The sequence below is a fragment of the Panthera tigris genome, chromosome B4 (genome assembly GCF_018350195.1).
Source record: "Panthera tigris isolate Pti1 chromosome B4, P.tigris_Pti1_mat1.1, whole genome shotgun sequence".
Taxonomy (NCBI): domain Eukaryota; kingdom Metazoa; phylum Chordata; class Mammalia; order Carnivora; family Felidae; genus Panthera; species Panthera tigris.
Window position 1 is genome coordinate 124,843,739 of NC_056666.1, and position 17,494 is coordinate 124,861,232.

A 17,494-nucleotide genomic window follows, 5' to 3' on the forward strand; every position below is an offset into this window, starting at 1 on the left:
ATCAGGGACTTCCGGTTAAGTTCTGCAGGGCAGACTAGGATCCACGGAGGGGGTAGCAGGCAGCCAGTTTTGACATTTATAGCAGCTACAGCTGTTTTAAATTTGGAATGGGCCCCTCTAGTACTAATAGTACTCAGTGCCAGCTATCATTTTGTTGAGCACTTATTATATGCTAAGTCCTTACTATGTGCCAACACTCTGATTAGCCCATTCAAGCCTCACAGTAGCCCTGTGAAACTGGTACTATTATCACTCACTGTTTACAGATGAAGAAATTGAGGTTAAGGTACTTACCCCAGGTCACTGCTGAAGCCTGGATAACCCAGGCATGTCTCTGCCCCAAAGCTTGTACGCTCAACCGCTACGCAGCACTGCCTCTCTCCAAATGAGACACTGACCGCCTTTGGGGGATCTCCAGAGGGGGCGCTAGCACTGAGTGGTGGATATGACTAGATGACTTCCAACCATCCTTCCACAACAAAAATTCTGTGACTTCAGGGCTGTATTGTTTTAGCTCTAAAGGGAGAGAGGGAAACAGAACCCTGCATAGAACCTGAATCTGAAACCTGAACTACGGTAACTATGTTCATAGCAGTGTTTTCCTTTCCAGCACGTTATTGGTTGGTTTCATTTGTGTGCCTGTGTACATGTGTGTGTACAGGTGTGTGCAAATGTCTCCATGTCTCGAATCAAGATAGCTTGTCATTTGGAGCGAATTCCTTAATATTGGGTTGAATGACAGTTTTGATCATCTTAAATGATTTGTTTCTGTCCTTAAAACTCAGGCTTAGTGGGGCGCCTGGGTGGCGCAGTCGGTTGGGCGTCCGACTTCAGCCAGGTCACGATCTCGCGGTCCGTGAGTTCGAGCCCCGCGTCAGGCTCTGGGCTGATGGCTCGGAGCCTGGAGCCTGTTTCCGATTCTGTGTCTCCCTCTCTCTCTGCCCCTCCCCCGTTCATGCTCTGTCTCTCTCTGTCCCCAAAATAAATAAAAAACGTTGAAAAAAAAATTTTTTAATAAAAAAAAAAAAAAAAAAACTCAGGCTTAGTGACCTGCATTTGTACGTTTCACATTGACTTGGATATTTCCAGAGATTTAAGAATAGAATATATCCAGTTGTGCATATAGGTCATTATTGCCCAGCTCTAAATATGTTCCCAGAGAAATCAAGAGTCCAGGAAGCAGAGTGTATGTCAGCTGTTAATTATATCCTCAAGTCACTTTGCCAAAAGTCGGCCACTGTGCCCTAATATCAAAATAAGAGCCTCACAGGCACATGCAGAAGGACAGAAGAGTTGGATTTTTGTGTGTATGTGATTTTTATAAAATAATTATTGGAAAGTTAATAGAGAGGAGTACTGTAGATTTCTGAACTGATTTCAGAAAAGATTTTATTTTGCCAACAGAGAGATTTTATGTAATTGCCTGATTTACAAGTCTTAGGCACTGATTGGTCACATGTACAACATCAACAAGATGACCACATCAGGTCCAACAACTAAATTACCTGTGGAAAGAGTAACAGATTACCCCGAGGGGGCCAGACCACAGGTAATTTCTAAGATACTCAGCAAGGAAAGGTTTTTATTTATTTAGATAATATCTTATATATGATAAAATATTCTCATAGAACTTCATTTCATGTGATTCTTTCAAAAATCCTACGAGACGTAAATATTTTTCAAAAACCCATGAAACTGCATTGTGATTGTCTTTGCCTGGCACACAAGGCAGTCAAGGACTACTAACGGAACATTCTGAAGATGAGCCAACTGATGCTGAGCGATGGCCTGCCCAAACACAAGAGCTCCTAATAAGTAGGGGAGCGAGGACTGGAAGCCAAGTCTCCCGCATCCAAGCCAAGATTTAACCAAGCTGCTGCTTTGGCTGCTTTCTTTGGATTTTTCACTTTTGTGTTACATCAACTGGGTTGTATGGCAAGCAACAGAAACTAACTCTGGCTGACTTGGCAAAAAAGGAAGTGAATGGAAGGACGGGGGCAGTTCACAAAAAAAGCTAAAATACCTGAGCCTGAACAAGGCCAGAAACCAGGAGAGCATCAGGAACCTGGGCAGGAAAAAATAAGGGAAAGTTCCCAGCTCCATCATCAGAACCGTTAACGTGTACTTTAAAATGGGCTATCCTTGGGGCGCCTGGGTGACTCAGTGGGTTAGGTGTCCAATTTCAGCTCTGGTCATGATCTCGTGGTTTGTGGGTTTGAGCCCCAAGTCAGGCTCTGTGCTGAGCCTGGAGGCTGCTTCAGATTCCGTGTCTCCCTCTCTCTCTGCCCCTCCCCCACTCACACTGTGTGTGTGTGTGTGTGTGTGTGTGTGTGTGTGTGTGTGTCTGTCAAAAATAAATAAACATTAAAAAAATTAAAAATAAAAGAAAGAAAGAAAATAAAATGGCCCATCCTCGAATGCTATAGTCACCCTTCAGGTCCCAGGAAAGTCTGATGGGCATGTGATTCTGCTAGGCCAACCCCAGGGGGTCAGGGGGCTTTCCTGGTCAGGGGCCTCTTAATTGATATTCACAAAAGAAAGCATGGAAAGAGGGAAAATGATTTCTCAAAGAAATCAGTACCAAGGGACACCTGGTTGTCTCAGTCTGCAGAGTATGTGACTTTTGATCTGGAGGTTGTGAGTTCAAGCCCCATGTTGGGTGTGGAGCCTACTTAAAAAAAGAAAGAAAGAAATCAGTACCAAAAGAAGGGAGGTGAGGTGTTGATAGGCATAAAAGAGCGGGTGCCATGGATAAGGGAACTATATTCTTCTAACTGAAAATCAGGGTAGTTAATCTGAATATTTTCCAGAATACTGAAAAGGGGAGCGATCTTTGCACAACATCGGGGCTCCCATTCACATATTCTGCACCATTCTCTTAGTTTATGTGAATACTGCCTGCTCAGAATTGTACAGGCCATCCCCCAAATCCAGGATGTGGAGTTGTTGCCTTTTTAGGGGTCACTCAGAGTTCAATCTCAGGTACCAGATTTCATGCTTAGCTACCATATTAGAAGTCAGCAGACTTCAAGGAATTGTATTCCTTGAAGAATCTATATATGACTACGCTCGATACATTCATCTTGGAAGACTCAAATACTAAACTCATTCATACTCAACGGGGAGGTTTTACAGGACATTCCCCTGACTACTATTTCTAGTACTAAATAGCACAATCAATGGCTCTTACATAATGTAAATATTTGTATGTGTGTTTAGTGTTGATGAAGCTGTATGCGACTTCAACCTGCGTTTACTAGGGTTAGATTCAGTGACTTAGTTGGCCAGTCCATAACCTGTATCCCTTTTTTAAACTTCATTGGAGTATGCTATTCATGCAATAAAAAATGTGCCCACTTTAAGTGTGTAGTTCTGAGTTTTGACAAAAGAATATGCCGCTATAACTACAACTACAAACAAGATATGAAACATTTCTGTCATTCAAAAAGAACCCTCTTAACCCTTGTAGTCAACCTCCCCCATAAAGGTAGACACTGATAAAACTTTCATTATTGTAGATCAGCTTCGCCTCTTTTAGAACTTCATATTAAATGGAACGACACTCTGTGTTCACTTTCTTCTCCAACTTCTTTTACTAAACTAGTAAGATGTTTGAGATTCATCCATGTTGTGTATGTATCAATAGTTTATATTACTGAGAAGTATCCTGTTATATGATTATACCATACTTTGTCCATGTACCTGTTGATGGACATTTGCATTGTTTCTGGTCTTAGGCTACTATGAATAAAGCTGCTGTGAACATTTGTGTACCAGTCTTTGTGTGTGCACATGTTTCCATTTCTCTTGTGTAAACACCTAGGAGTTGAATGGCTGGGTCATTATGTTAAATATGTGGTTAACTTTATAAGAAACTGGTAGTTATTTTCCAAAGTGGTTGTACTGTTTTATACTCGCCATCAATGTATGATAGTTCCAACTTGCTTTACATTTTCACCAACACTAGGTATTATCAGTCTCTTAAATTTGACCCTTTATAGAGGGTGTGAAAGTAGTATCTCATTGTGGTTCTAAGATACATTTCACGGATGATGAATGATGTTGAGCATCTTTTCACATGCAAATAGCCATTTATCTTTTTATGTGAAGTGTCCATTCAAATCTTTTGCCCCGTTTTTAAATTTGGTTGTCTTCTTATTGAATTGAAGAGCTCTCTATATATTCTGGAAACAAATCCTGTGTCAGATATATGTATGTGTTGTGCAAATTTCCCCCATCTGTGTGTGGCTTGCCTTTTTCATCTTCTTAACACTAACCTTTGAAAAAAGAGAAGTTTTTAATTTTGACGAAGTCCAAATTATAACATTTTATTTTATTTGTGGATTTAACGGTTTGTCTACAAAATCTTTAGGTATCCCAAGGTCATAAAGATTTTTTTGAATATTTTCTTCTAGAAGGTCTATAGTTTTAGGCTTAGGAATCATTTCAAGGTAATATATTTCAAGGTTCACATTTTTCCATAGGTGTATCTACTTCTAGCACCATTTACTGGAAAAAGACTATCTTTTCTCTCTTAACTGCTTTGGCAACTTTGTTGAAAATCAATTGACTATACATTTGTGGGTCTGTTTCTAAACTCTTTATTCTTTTTTTTAATTGAGGTATAATTTGCATACCATAACATTAATTTTTTAAAGTGTTTAATTCAGTGGTTTTTAGCATAAGGTTATACAACCGTCATCAGTATTTAACTCCAAAAGATTTTCATCACCTTATGAAGAAACCCCATACTCACTACCAGCTTCCCATTCCTCCCTTCCCTTAGCCTTTGACAACCACTGGACTACTTTCTGTCTCTAATCTCTGGATTTGCCAATTATGGACATTTCATATAAATCACATCATACAATGTGTGGCTTTTTTGTGTCTGACTTCTCTCAGTATAGTATATTCAAGATTTACCTATGTTGTAGCACATATCACTTTTTTAAATGTTTGTTTGAGAGAGAGAGTATGCACACAGGAGGGACAGAGAAAGAGGGAGAGAGAGAAATCCCAAGCAGGTTCTGCTCTATCAGTACAGAGCCTGATATGGGACTCTCTCCCACGAACGGTGAGATCATGACCTGAGCCGAAATCAAGAGTCGATGCTTCACCAACTGAGCCATCCAGGCGCCCCTTTACTTCTTTTTTTTTTTTTAATTGTTTTTTTTAACGTTTATTTATTTTTGAGACAGAGAGAGACAGAGCATGAACGGGGGAGGGTCAGAGAGAGAGAGACACAGAATCTGAAACAGGCTCCAGGCTCTGAGCTGTCAGCACAGAGCCCGACGCGGGGCTCAAACTCACGGACTGCGAGATCGTGACCTGAGCCGAAGTCGGACGCTTAACCGACTGAGCCACCCAGGTGCCCCTACTTCATTTTTTTTTTTAATTGGATTCTATCCTATTCTGTTGATCTATATGTTTTCTCCTAGCCAGTACTACACAATCCTGATACTGAGGCTAAGCCTTGAAATCAGGCAGTGTTAGAGGTCCATCTTTGTTCTTCTTTTTCAAAATTGTTTTGTCTATTACAGGTCCTTTGAATTTCCATATGCTTTTTTAACTAGTTTATCAGTCTCTGCAAAACTGCCAGCTGGGATGGTGACTGGAATTATGTTGAATTGACATCTTAATAATAGTGAGTCTACTAGTTTGTGAACTAGGTATCTCAAATCTAATTTGTTTCAGCAATACGTTTTATTTTTTATTTTAAAAACAAATTTTTTTAATGTTTATTTTTGAGAGAGAGAGACACAGAGTGAGAGCGGGGGAAGGGCAGAGAGCCAGAGAGAGAGGGAGGTATAGAATCAGAAGCAGGCTCCAGGCTCCGAGCTGTCAGCACAGAGCCCGATGCGGGGCTTGAGCTCACGAACCGTGAGATCATGACCTGAGCCGAAGTTGGACGCCCAACTGACTGAGCCAGCCAGGTGCCCCTGTTTCAGCAATACATTTTAGTTTTGGTGTACCAGTCTTGTACTTACTTTGTGAAATTTAATCTCATTTATTTTATGTTCTTTGATGGTGTTATAGATGGTATTTTGTAAGATTTTTATTTTCTAGTATATAGAAATGTAATTGGCTTTTGAATATGCACTTTGCATGCTGAGAACTTGCTAAATTCACTTCTTCTAGTAGTCTTTTTGGAATATTCCTTAGGGTTTTCTGTATCTATAATCACACTGCCTGCAAATAAAGACAGCTTTACTTCTTTTTAAAAACCTGTGTGCCTTTTATTTCTTTTTCTTGCCTTATTGCACTGACTAGGACATCCAATCAGATGTGCAATAGTAGTCTTGAGAGAGGGCATCTTTGCTTTTCTAGGGGAAGAATGTTCATCGTTTGACTCTTAAGTATGATATATGTCATACTTAAGCCATGTCAGCTGCAGCTTCTCATAGATGTCCTTTTCTGTATTGAGGAAGCTCTATTTCTAGTTTGCTGAGGACTTTTATCTAAATAGGTCCCATGTTAAATTTGGTCACATGCTGTTTCTGTATGCTGAAGTGATCATTTTTTCTCCTTTATTATGATAATGTGCTGAATTACAGTGATTGATATTTTTCTTGTTTTTAAAGTTTGTTTATTTATTTTGAGAGAGAGAGAGTGCGAGTTGGGGAGGGACAGAGAGAGAGAGGGGGAGAGAGAATCCCAAGCAGGCTCAGTGCAGAGATCTCACGAAACTGTGAGATCATGACCTAAGCCAGAATCAAGTCAGATGCTCATCCGACTGAGCCACCCAGGCGCCCCCAATATTTTTCTAATGTTAAACCAAGTTTGCAATCCTGAGATGTTTATCCCACCCCTTATTCATGGTGTATTACTTTGCCTTACTAATACTTTACCTTGCTAGTGCTTTTTTAAGGATTTTTGCATCTATATTTTTAGAAAGAAATCATTCTGTAATTTTCTTGTAATGCCTTTGCCTGGTTTTGGTATCAGGGCAAAGCTGGCCTCATAAAATGAATTGAGAAGTATTCCCTTTTCTGCTTTCTGAGTTTACAAGAAACACCTTGCACTGTGGGCATCACTGTGGGCATTAGTAAACATTTTACTGGATGACGGTGGGGAAGGAAAGATCGCTTCAGGCCTGGAAGACCAATCAATTTGTCAGTCTGAAGGAGATTGAGCCATTCCCTAAACCACGGTTACTTCCAGAGATGCTGAAATAAATTGGAAACCTACTGGGTCTCTCACGCCAGACACAGAGAGCAGAAGTTTTTGAGCACCCACCGTGTATTGGTGGAAAGTGAAGTCAGGTGCTGTGTGCCTGGGCCTCCATGGATCCTGGGAAATTCTTAGGCAAATGTGCCTGTAAAGCCATTGCTTGTTCTTATGTTCCTCCCTCCTAGTAGACTAAGAGCTTCTTGGGTGCAGGGAACATGTTCACTCATCTGTGAATCCCTGACATTAAGTACGGTACCTAGTGTATAGTAGGTGCTCAGTTATCATTGGATAAATGAGTAAATGGAGAGAATTACTGCCCACATGAAAAACCAAGGGTGCAAGTGTCTCCTGGGGTTGACCTTGCTTTTGGAGCCACATAGAATGGTCTGTGTACTAGCTTGTGGGAGTGATAACTCAGCAGATCCCTTAGAGGAAAGCTGATGATGCTTCACTCTAAACTCACGTCCTTTCTGTTTTACCAGCCATACTCCATTCTGGCAGTGGACTAGATCACCTGAGGTGTTTAAACACAGACGCCTGAGCCCCATCTCAGACTGATTAAATCAGAATCTCCAGGAGCTGTATGCAAGATCTTTTTTTTTTCTTTTTAGAGCTCCCCAGGTGATTCTAAAATCAGCCACGATTTGGGAAGCACTACGGTACACTGTTGCTTTTGTTTGAGATAACTAAAAGGGCTTTTAAATGTGTCAGCTGTAAATGATTAAGAGTGCAGTATAAATGCTTATTAATGCCACATTGTAATTATACCCATGAAGATTTCCTCTGTCTCTCTCAACCGCCCCCCCCTTGGATATCTTTTAAATAAAAGACTGCATGTCTTTTACATCTTTATGAACAGAATTTGAAAAACCCACAACGTTTGCCAACTGAGGAGACACAAAGTTGCAAAGTTCTGGGGTCGTGGTGTTCTAGTGTGGCAAACACAGCTGCTCATAAATTACCTCAGTTCAGGCGCTGGGTCTGAGGAAGAATTTCAGGGTCATTATTCTTTATTTCATTCTCTGGTGCTTTAAAAGAAAAAATCCACACCTGTGTTCATACTGCATTTTTTTTTAAAGCAGTTTCCACCTTATAAATTCTACTAAATATACAGTGTTATAAGAAATGTGGTATAAAAAGCCAATTGTTTCTACTGGGAAACCTTAGAACTGGGTTGAAAGTAAAGTGCATGCATGTGCATTTTGGGAAAGGCATAGCTCTAAATCACTCAGGGGGTCCAGGACCCAAACATGTTTAATAATCAATGCCTTTAGTCTAAATACCTTCTCTGCACAAAATTCAAGATTGCGTGTGAGTTGGCTCCTGCCTGCCCATCCAATACCACCTGCTACCAGTCTCTTCCCCCGGGTTTTCTGTGGACCAGCAATCAGATTTGCCTGTAGCATCCAGAATGTGCCATATTCTGTCACTTTTCTGGGGTTTTGGATGGGCCATTCGCCTGTCCTGGAGTGACAGCTCTGTCCTCTGTCTTGTATCTTCAGGCGTCAGTCCAGAGCTCTTCCTTAGAGTCTGTCCCGGACAACCTCTGCTCTCTCCACTTCCGTGTGCCTTCTAGCATTTATCATGTCTGCTGTAATTGTTAGTTCACAGCTCCGTCTCCCCATCTGGACTCTAAGTTCCTCAAGGGCTGTGCCTGTCTTTTCATTCATGGCCAGTTCCTAACGTAATGTCTGTCATGTAGAATGCACACATGGAGGGATCTGTCAGCTGTAGGACAAATAATGTGGCCTCTTCACTTTCAGGTGCTCTTGATCAAACTACAGGATGGATAAAAGAATCTGTAAATGAACTGCTTTCTCTTTCTGAGACGGCTTTAACTCCTGGGGCTGAAAATAGCTCTAAGCCAAGCCTGAGCCCTACACTGGTGCTAAATAACAGTTATTTAAAACTGTTGCAGTGGGATTATCAGAAGAAAGAATTACCAGAGGTGAGTGATTTTTTTTTTCTTCCCTCAAGTCTTCCAATATTTTAATTCTTAAGCTAGTCTGTCTAGTGTTGCGTGTGGTTTAATGACTTTCCTGAAATCAGATGAAATGGGAGTTTGGATGTAACATTGCTTGTTTTACATTTTCATGGTATTGAGCTTCCCTTTCTATTTTTACATTTAAAATAAATATGCTAGACACTCATGACAGATGGAGCACGTCTTCAGGAACTGACAGAAAAGCTGAATCAATTGAAAATTATTGCCTGCCTGTCCCTAATTACCAACAATATGGTGGGTGCTCTTACAGAAGGCCTTCCTGAGCTTGCAAACAGGTTAAAAAGGATTTCAGCTGTTCTACTCGAAGGCATGAACAAAGAGTAAGTTCCAATTTTTATCTGCTCATCCCCGTCTTAAGGCTCTGCACGTGTTTCAGAGATGGCACATAACCCTGGACGTCTGCGTGTGATATTCAGGACTGTGCTTTAGGGAAGCTTATCTTACAACTTCTTTTTCTAGAATTTCTTTTGATATCTGTGAAGGCTTCGATGTCCTTTCATAGGGGAGGGAGAGGTCCTTTCCATGACAAGTGCCAGGGTGAGTGTCCCGTTTCCACTTGGGACGGGCATGGACAAGAGCTCTTCTTTGACAGCGCTGTGAACCAAACCCACAGAAACCAGAATTCCGAGCTCAGTGTTCAGAAGGCCCTATCAGGGAGGCTTTCCTATTCAGTTCTGACTCCGTCGTCTTTCTGCAGTGAAATGGGTACCGACTTCACTGATCCAGCCTGCTGTAAAGTCTTCAGGAGTAGTGACCTCCTGTCCTTCAGAGACACTACACAAGTCCAGGGAAGGACTTGTTTTCGCTAAATTCATTTCCCAGTGTCAAACCTTCACTGAACACTAGGATTCCATTTAGATTTTGCATTTAGATCATCCTGGTGGGAATCCTATCCAAGTCAGAAAATTCCTAGTCTTAGTCAATGATCACATGTTTTCATGGGTCTGATATGGGTCAGCTCCTCCTGCTGGTTTCCCTTTCCGGTGTTTTCAAGGCCTTACGTTCTTCCTTCCTGTCTTTGAAGGGAGATGCACCTATCCTGCTGCCCATTACTCAGAAAGCACGTAAATTACCTGATAAAATCCCAGAATATCAAGAGCCAAAAGGAGCCCGAGTGGTTACAGCATCCAGAGTTCTCAGAGAGAGAAAGATTTACCTTAGCTGCATAGTGAGAAAAGGGGAAACCAAGGCCCTGCCCTTTCTGCTGCTTCTGTGCTAAGCATCCAGGCTCATTTACTTCACATTCCAGGACCCAAGACCTGTAATGAAGAGAAACCTCCTCTGGGCTTGCAGCTGGTCTTACCTTGGCATTTCCCCATACCGGGTAACTTACTTTCCAGGAATTTTTATTTATTCGAGAACCCACAATGCTGCTCAAGTATTAATATAAAGCATATAGCAAAGTGGTTACTGAGAAGTCAGGCTTCAGGTCAGACAGACCAGAGTTTAAGTCCAAGCTCTGCTATTGACTTGTTAGGTGCCCTTGAGCAAGTTCCCAAAACACTCTGAGCCTCGTTTTCTCATTTGTAAAAAGAGATAACTGTGCCTGCTTACAAATGTGAGACATTAAGATGATTCCTTGTGAAGTACTTAGGGAGGTGTCTGGCCCATGGTAAGTACTTGGACAATGTTCACTGTTAATGGTCTGTTGTCAAAGCATCTCCTGTATACATGCTTTGCCTCTCTGATCGCTTTGTTTTGTTGAATCTCCCACCTCCACCCCCGTTCTCTCACCCTTTAATTCCAACTTTGCATGTAGTTATCTTAAAGACCTTTTCTAGGGGCGACTGGGTGGCTCACTTGCTTGAGCATCCAGCCCTTGATTTCAGCTCAGGTCATGATCTCATGGTTGTGAGATTGAGCCCTGCAACAGGCCTCCATGCTGCATGTGGAGCCTGCTTGGGATTCTCTCGCTCCTTCTCCCTCTGCCCTTACCTCACTTGCATTCTCTCATGCTCTCTCTCTCTCTTAAAAAATAAAAAAACAAAGACCATTTCTGGACAGCAAGAGACCATTTTTAATGATCATTCCTCAATAGTGTGGATCCAACACATGCCCTTTCTCATTACCTCTTTTTTTTTTTTTTTTTTTTACTTTTTAAGTAACCCCCTACCAATTACTGTTTATGATTTTCTGGACTCTATGTATTTGGGATTTTTGATTGGTTACTTGAAAGTAACAGTAGGAAGGAGCTTCTTATCTTTGATCATGAGAGGTCAAGAATTTTAGGTAATTTGTCATTATGGTATTAATCTCTGAATATCTTCATTTCTTGTTTTTGATTGGTGTTATAGATGCACTGTTCAGGCATGGATAAAGGAATTGACTTTACCTCATTGTATAAGCATAGATTTAACAACAACAAATCTATGAATAAATCCACTCAGACCCCAGGGTTTATTCTAAGGAGTAAATAGGTAATTTCTTTTCCTTTTTGATGGTCCTGCATGAAAATGAGGATGCAGACTTCTTTTCAGGGACCACACTTTTCTGAATGCTTTCCCAACTAAACACTACCTACAGAATTGAGTGCTTTAACCATTTAAAAAATCTGCTGCATACAAAGGTGGGTGTTTAGGAGAAGTTACCATATTCTAAGTTCGTGCTAATGGAAGTACTTATTGTCTGTATAAATGAAAGTGATGGACATTTGAAACAAGTTGGTATATTAAAAATAAATAAAAACTGATGAACAGAAAAAGTGTTACTGATGCAATTTTGTTTTGTTTTTTAGGACCTTTAACTTGAAGGAAGTCCTGAATTCTATCGGTGTTCAGACTTGTGTTGAGGTTAACAAGGCCCTGGTGGAGAGAGGTTTATCCATTTTAAATGCTGAGGTCCAAGCTAATCTTATAGGTCAATTTTCAAGCATTGAAGAGGAGGACAATCCTATCTGGTCCTTGATTGGTGGGTCCTCATGTTTTTATTGGTTTCTACTTCAATTCCAATTTGCTTTAACTTTATGGTTTTGACTAGTGTCAAGTGTCCGTTACGTTTTAGGCATAAACAGATTACCCATTCCTTTGGGAGAATACATATTAAAAATATAAAGAAGGAATTTGTACTTTCAAAGGTTTGGGACTCACTGCTTCTTCTGCGTGTATATGTAATAGAGTGGGGGGGGGGGTTTCTAGGGCCTTCTATCTTACTGTCCAGCCAATAGATTTTTTTTTCAATATATGAAATTTATTGTCAAATCGGTTTCCATACAACACCCAGTGCTCATCCCAATAGGTGCCCTCCTCAATACCCATCACCCACCCTCCCCACCCTCCCACCCCATCAACCCTCAGTTTGTTCTCAGTTTTTAAGAGTCTCTTATGCTTTGGCTCTCTTCCACTCTAACCTCTTTTTTTTTCCCTTCCCCTCCCCCATGGGTTTCTGTTAAGTTTCTCAGGATCCACATAAGAGTGAAACCATATGGTATCTGTCTTTCTCTGTATGGCTTATTTCACTTAGCATCACACTCTCCAGTTCCATCCACGTTGCTACAAAAGGCCATATTTCATTCTTTCTCATTGCCACGTAGTATTCCATTGTGTATATAAACCACAATTTCTTTATCCATTCATCAGTTGATGGACATTTAGGCTCTTTCCATAATTTGGCTATTGTTGAGAGTGCTGCTATAAACATTGGGGTACAAGTGCCCCTATGCATCAGTACTCCTGTATCCCTTGGGTAAATTCCTAGCCAATAGATTTTTATGGAGAAAATAACATAATGCTACCAGTAGTGTTAAAATCCTAGATCAGTGCAGCAATCCAAACCTAGCAATATGTTCACAGAAAGCAGGTACCAGTTCTTCTGTGAGCTAGGCTAAGTGAGCTGAGGCCTCTTTTTTGGGTCAGGCTTGAAAGAGACAATGAGTAAATGAGTAAAGAGGCTATGGAGCTGGCAGGCATGATTTGGGCCTTTTTTTTTTTTTGGTACTTGATTGCCAGGCAAGTGACTATTTCAGTGTCAGATCGTGTTGGTGAGTTGGGAAAATGGAGAACGCATCAGTGAGGACTCTTTCTGTGACCTGTGACAGAAGTGAACTAGCTTGAGCAAGAAGGAAGTGTATTGTCTCATATAACCAACAAGAGCAGAGCAGGACTGGCTACCTATACAGCTCAGTCGGAGCTCAGGCTGTGTCACTGGCATTGATTTCCCCACCTCCATCCCTCCGCACTACCCCCTTCGGGCTGGCTGTCTTCACAGATAGACTCTTTCCATCCTAGCAAGACACCTTCAGCTCTAGCCTGCATCTTTCCACCTTGGAGTCCAGAGAAAAACAAGGTGTTCGCTTCCCTGTTAACTCAAAGAATGACCCCAGAAATGAGTCTCATTAGCTCCATTTGTCATGACTGTACATCATGTCATGTTCTTGAATCCGTCACGGTGGTCGGAGGGGAAGGAACTTGAGCCTGAGACGTGTGTTCATTTCCTAGAACCAGAGTGAGTCCACTTTCCTTGTAACACCTGGTCTGAGAGTAGGGAAGAGATGATTTCCCCCAAACAGAATCCAGGTGCTATGGCCATAAGGAGGGGGGAGAGGATGATGTGGGGCACAAAGCAAGTGTCTGCTACAGAGAGTGAAGAACAAAGACCAGAAGGAGGAAAAGAGCACAGAATGGGAGCATACTAACATTCTAGGACTAATTTGCAAGTTTTCAAAGTACAACACTGACTTCCCTAAGCACACAAATACTTGTTATTATTTATTTGAGGCTCTCACATAGTTTCTCTCATCCTTACCCACTAGGGACATAGAATGCTGGGATCTAGGCCCCTTAAAGCTCAAGGCTTCAACCCCTCCCCAGAAAGGAGCAGTGCTGGGGAGCAGCACCGTGGGCTACTGGGAGGTGACTGTGGACGGCAGTGACAGGCACAGCATAGCCGCAGCCACCTGTGGCTGAGCCCTTCCCCGCCAACTCGTGTCTGTCCTCACAGCCCGTGGTCTCCAGCAGAACAGCCAATACCTGGGAGATTGTGTTCCTGGGAGGAAGAGGGGCAGGCTGTCTGCAGTCTCTTCCACGTGCTGCTAGCCCCCACTGGTGTGCAGGCCTCGTGAGGGTGGGACGCATGTCTCTCCTCTGCTGTATCCCTGTACCAGGCTGGACTCAGAGATGACATTTCATAAGTACAGTTGACCCTTGAACAACACACGTTGGAACTGAGCAGGCCCCCTTGCATACAAATTTTCTTTAATAAATACAGTACAGCACTGGAAATGTATTTTCTCTCCCTTAGGATTTTCTTTTTTTATAAACTTTTTAAAAATGTTTATTTATTTTTGAGACAATGCTAGAGACAGAGTGCAAGCAGCAGAGGGGCAGACAGAGGGAGACACAGAATCCGAAGCGGGCTCCAGGCCCTGAGCTGTCAGCACAGAGCCCGACGCGGGGCTCGAACTCACAAACCGTGAGATCATGACCTGAACCGAAGTTGGACGCTTAACCGCCTGAGCCACTCAGGCACCCCTCCCTTAGGATTTTCTTAACATTTTCTATTCTCCAGCTTATTTTATTGTAAGAACAAAGTGTATAATACATATACAAAATACATGTTAGTCAACTATGTTATCAGTAAAGTTTCTGGTCAACAGTAGGCTATTAGTAGTTGGGCTTTTGGGGAGTCAAAAGTTAGATGCCTAGTTTTGACTCCATGGTGGGGGAGGGTCAGTGCCTTTCATCCCCATGTTCAAGGATCCAGTTGTTTTGTGGAAGGGGTGAGGGCACTGGGGACTGAGACTGGGTGAATGTCTCTCATGTAACCAGCTGGTTGCAGACTAGGGACTCTCCCTGAGCCAGTCTTACTCTGGAGCTCATATTCTTAACTACTCCTGGAGGGCACTCCAGTCAGAACTGGAGCCCTGCTACCGGTTGGCATGATGGCCAAAGCATCCAGGTGTCCTCTGTGCCCTTGCTTTGGATAAGGGAAGTACTTGTAGTTTCAGAAGGGAGAGGGAAGCTGGGATGCCCCAGCTGGATGGCCCCACCCCACGGTGGCCTCTTAATATCCAGTAAAGCACCTTTTTTTTCCACTCAGCTATCCCCAGTCCAACTTTCCTGCTCTTTTGCAAATGCTCTTTTGCATTTTTCATAAAAAATGAAAGCATTTTTTAACCTCAAAGTATCATCGCCTAGCAACTCAGCTGACTCACGTCAAGGTCTCTTCTTCAATCCTGGAAGCCAAGGGCACGCCTTTGGCAGGGACTTGGTTTGGCTGCTCCTAAGTGGACAGACGCTTCTGTCATTTTCGTCTTGGCCTCAAAACTGACTCGTCCATAGAGGAGACAGAGCCACTTGTCAGCATAATAACAATTTTGAAAGAGTCTTACTCTTTCAGCAATCTTTCAGGAAGGTGTTCGAACTCTATCTGTGTTGAAAACAGACCTGGGCTTCTAAGACTTAGGTCTAACAGGAAATTTATTACCCAACTGACCCTTAATTTTCTGCTTGCAGAAGAGCTGGAGTAAATTAAGCACTCAGAGGAATCCTGGGTACATAAGAAGGACCAGTCGGCCATGGATTTCCTCCCCTGTTCCCAATACCCATAGTCTGCCCTCTTTTGTTCTTGAGTGATGCGCTCTTTATTTACAATGGGATACAGCTCCCACTGTGTTCTTAGCCTTTTATAAAGATAATTAGAAAAGTTTTCTTTCAAGCCAGGTTTTTTTCAAATGTGTATGGAAACCAGATAAAAATTATTTATAGATTACCTGCCATGGAGACTATTTGCATGCTTGGAGCCATCTCCGTTTTTTTTGAAGTGATTTTCAATTATGCAAGTGATACACGAATGGTTTCTTCTTGTTGACAAATTACAGGTCAGACCAAGTCCTCTTTGATTGCCTTCGCCCACCCCGGTCTTCCCTGACTCTGTTGTTTTCAATTGGGTGTATTCACCTTTACGGAGATTTTTCATTTCATTCTCACCTCGACTCAGTCAGCATCTGTGATGTGCCTGCCATATGCCAGACCAGGGATATAAAGATCCCTCACCCTCAGAGGGCTCCCCATCTAAGAAGGGAGAGAGACACACGTTCCCAAGTAACAGTAATATAGCATGATTATCTGACAGATGTTAGGGAAAGCCATGGAAAGGAGGTAACTTTAGGCTTGGCGTTGAAGGATGCTTTGGCCTTTGGGCAGAGATGAGGAGAGAGGGAAGAGCAGTCTAGTAAGAGAAAACAGTTCTGGCTAAGACAAGGACATGGGACATTGGGACTTAGAGTTCTAGGTCAGATCCGGTTGTGATATGTGACTTTTGGGAGAAGTGTTTGGAGATAAGAGTTTCATTCATGTCATCATTGTCCATATTTGGTGGACTGTGTTCTCCTTAGCAAACTTTACTTTGTGAAGTTTCTGTTTCCACGGCCAAAGAAAGTCCTCGGGGCAGCGTGGCCTGTGGCGGGTCTGGTTGGTCTGGTATTATTTGCCTGATACTGTTGCAGCCCAATTTGTTTATGCATTCGCATCCTTTTGTAAAGTCACCTCACACGCAGATGCATCGAAGCAGTGGATTAGGAGGACAGAGAAGATGGCCAACTGGAGTGCCAGTTGGGGCAGCCACTCCTCGGTGCCTCTAGATGGTTGGTCATAGGTGGGGTAACCGTATAATTTATTGTCCAAACCAGGACGCTTTTTAGAGCACTCTTGTTAATTATGCCAGGACAACAGGTGTAAACTTTGACTGTTCTGGGAAATCCTGGAAGTGTGGTCCCCCTTGGCATGTGGTATTTTGGGTGCCCAAGTTTGCCTGACTTCTAGATCTTTCTAGAGGAACAAGAAGTTTGGATTTCTATGTGAAATCCCCTGATTTTAAATGGTTTCTGTTTTTAAAAAAACACTGTGTGGGGCCAAGCCGGCAGAGCTAGCTTACAAACTCAGCTGTTGTGTACATAACTAAAATTATGGACATTAGGTATTGAGTTTTTGTAAAAGAGGCCCCGTCTTGCTCTAAAAGTGTCCTGCATTTTTTTTGTCAGTTAGCCATTGCTGTGTGACAAGCCACTTCAAACTCCGTATTTTAAAACAACACAAATAGTTAGTGTTGCTCACAGGTCTGTGGGACAACTGAGTAGTTCATCTGGTCTTGGGGGCTCGCACAGGCGTATTCAGACAGCTATGGCTTGGCTAGGTTGCTCTGCTGGTCTTGGCTGGACTCTCTCAAGTGTGACAAGGTTGTTGGCTGTAGGTTGGTTTGGGATGGCCTCGGATGGAACAGCTGGGCTTCCTTCGATGTGGTCTCTCATGCAGCCCTGGCTTGTTCACGTGCAGTGATGGGTGGAGAGAACAGATGTGGACCATGGCTCTTGGAGCCTCTGCCTGG

General features: G+C 42.4%; 1 protein-coding gene across 1 annotated transcript in view; it reads left to right on the forward strand.

The window, feature by feature from the left end:
• The window catches only part of TCP11L2 (t-complex 11 like 2), a 41,506-nt gene that overhangs the window by 21,311 nt on the left and 2,701 nt on the right, over positions 1–17,494 (forward strand). Inside the window, exons 7-9 of the mRNA XM_007096461.3 lie at positions 8,934–9,118; positions 9,314–9,495; positions 11,910–12,082. Of these exons, the coding sequence (XP_007096523.2) occupies positions 8,934–9,118; positions 9,314–9,495; positions 11,910–12,082 (540 nt within the window). The remainder of the gene's footprint in view (positions 1–8,933; positions 9,119–9,313; positions 9,496–11,909; positions 12,083–17,494) is intronic.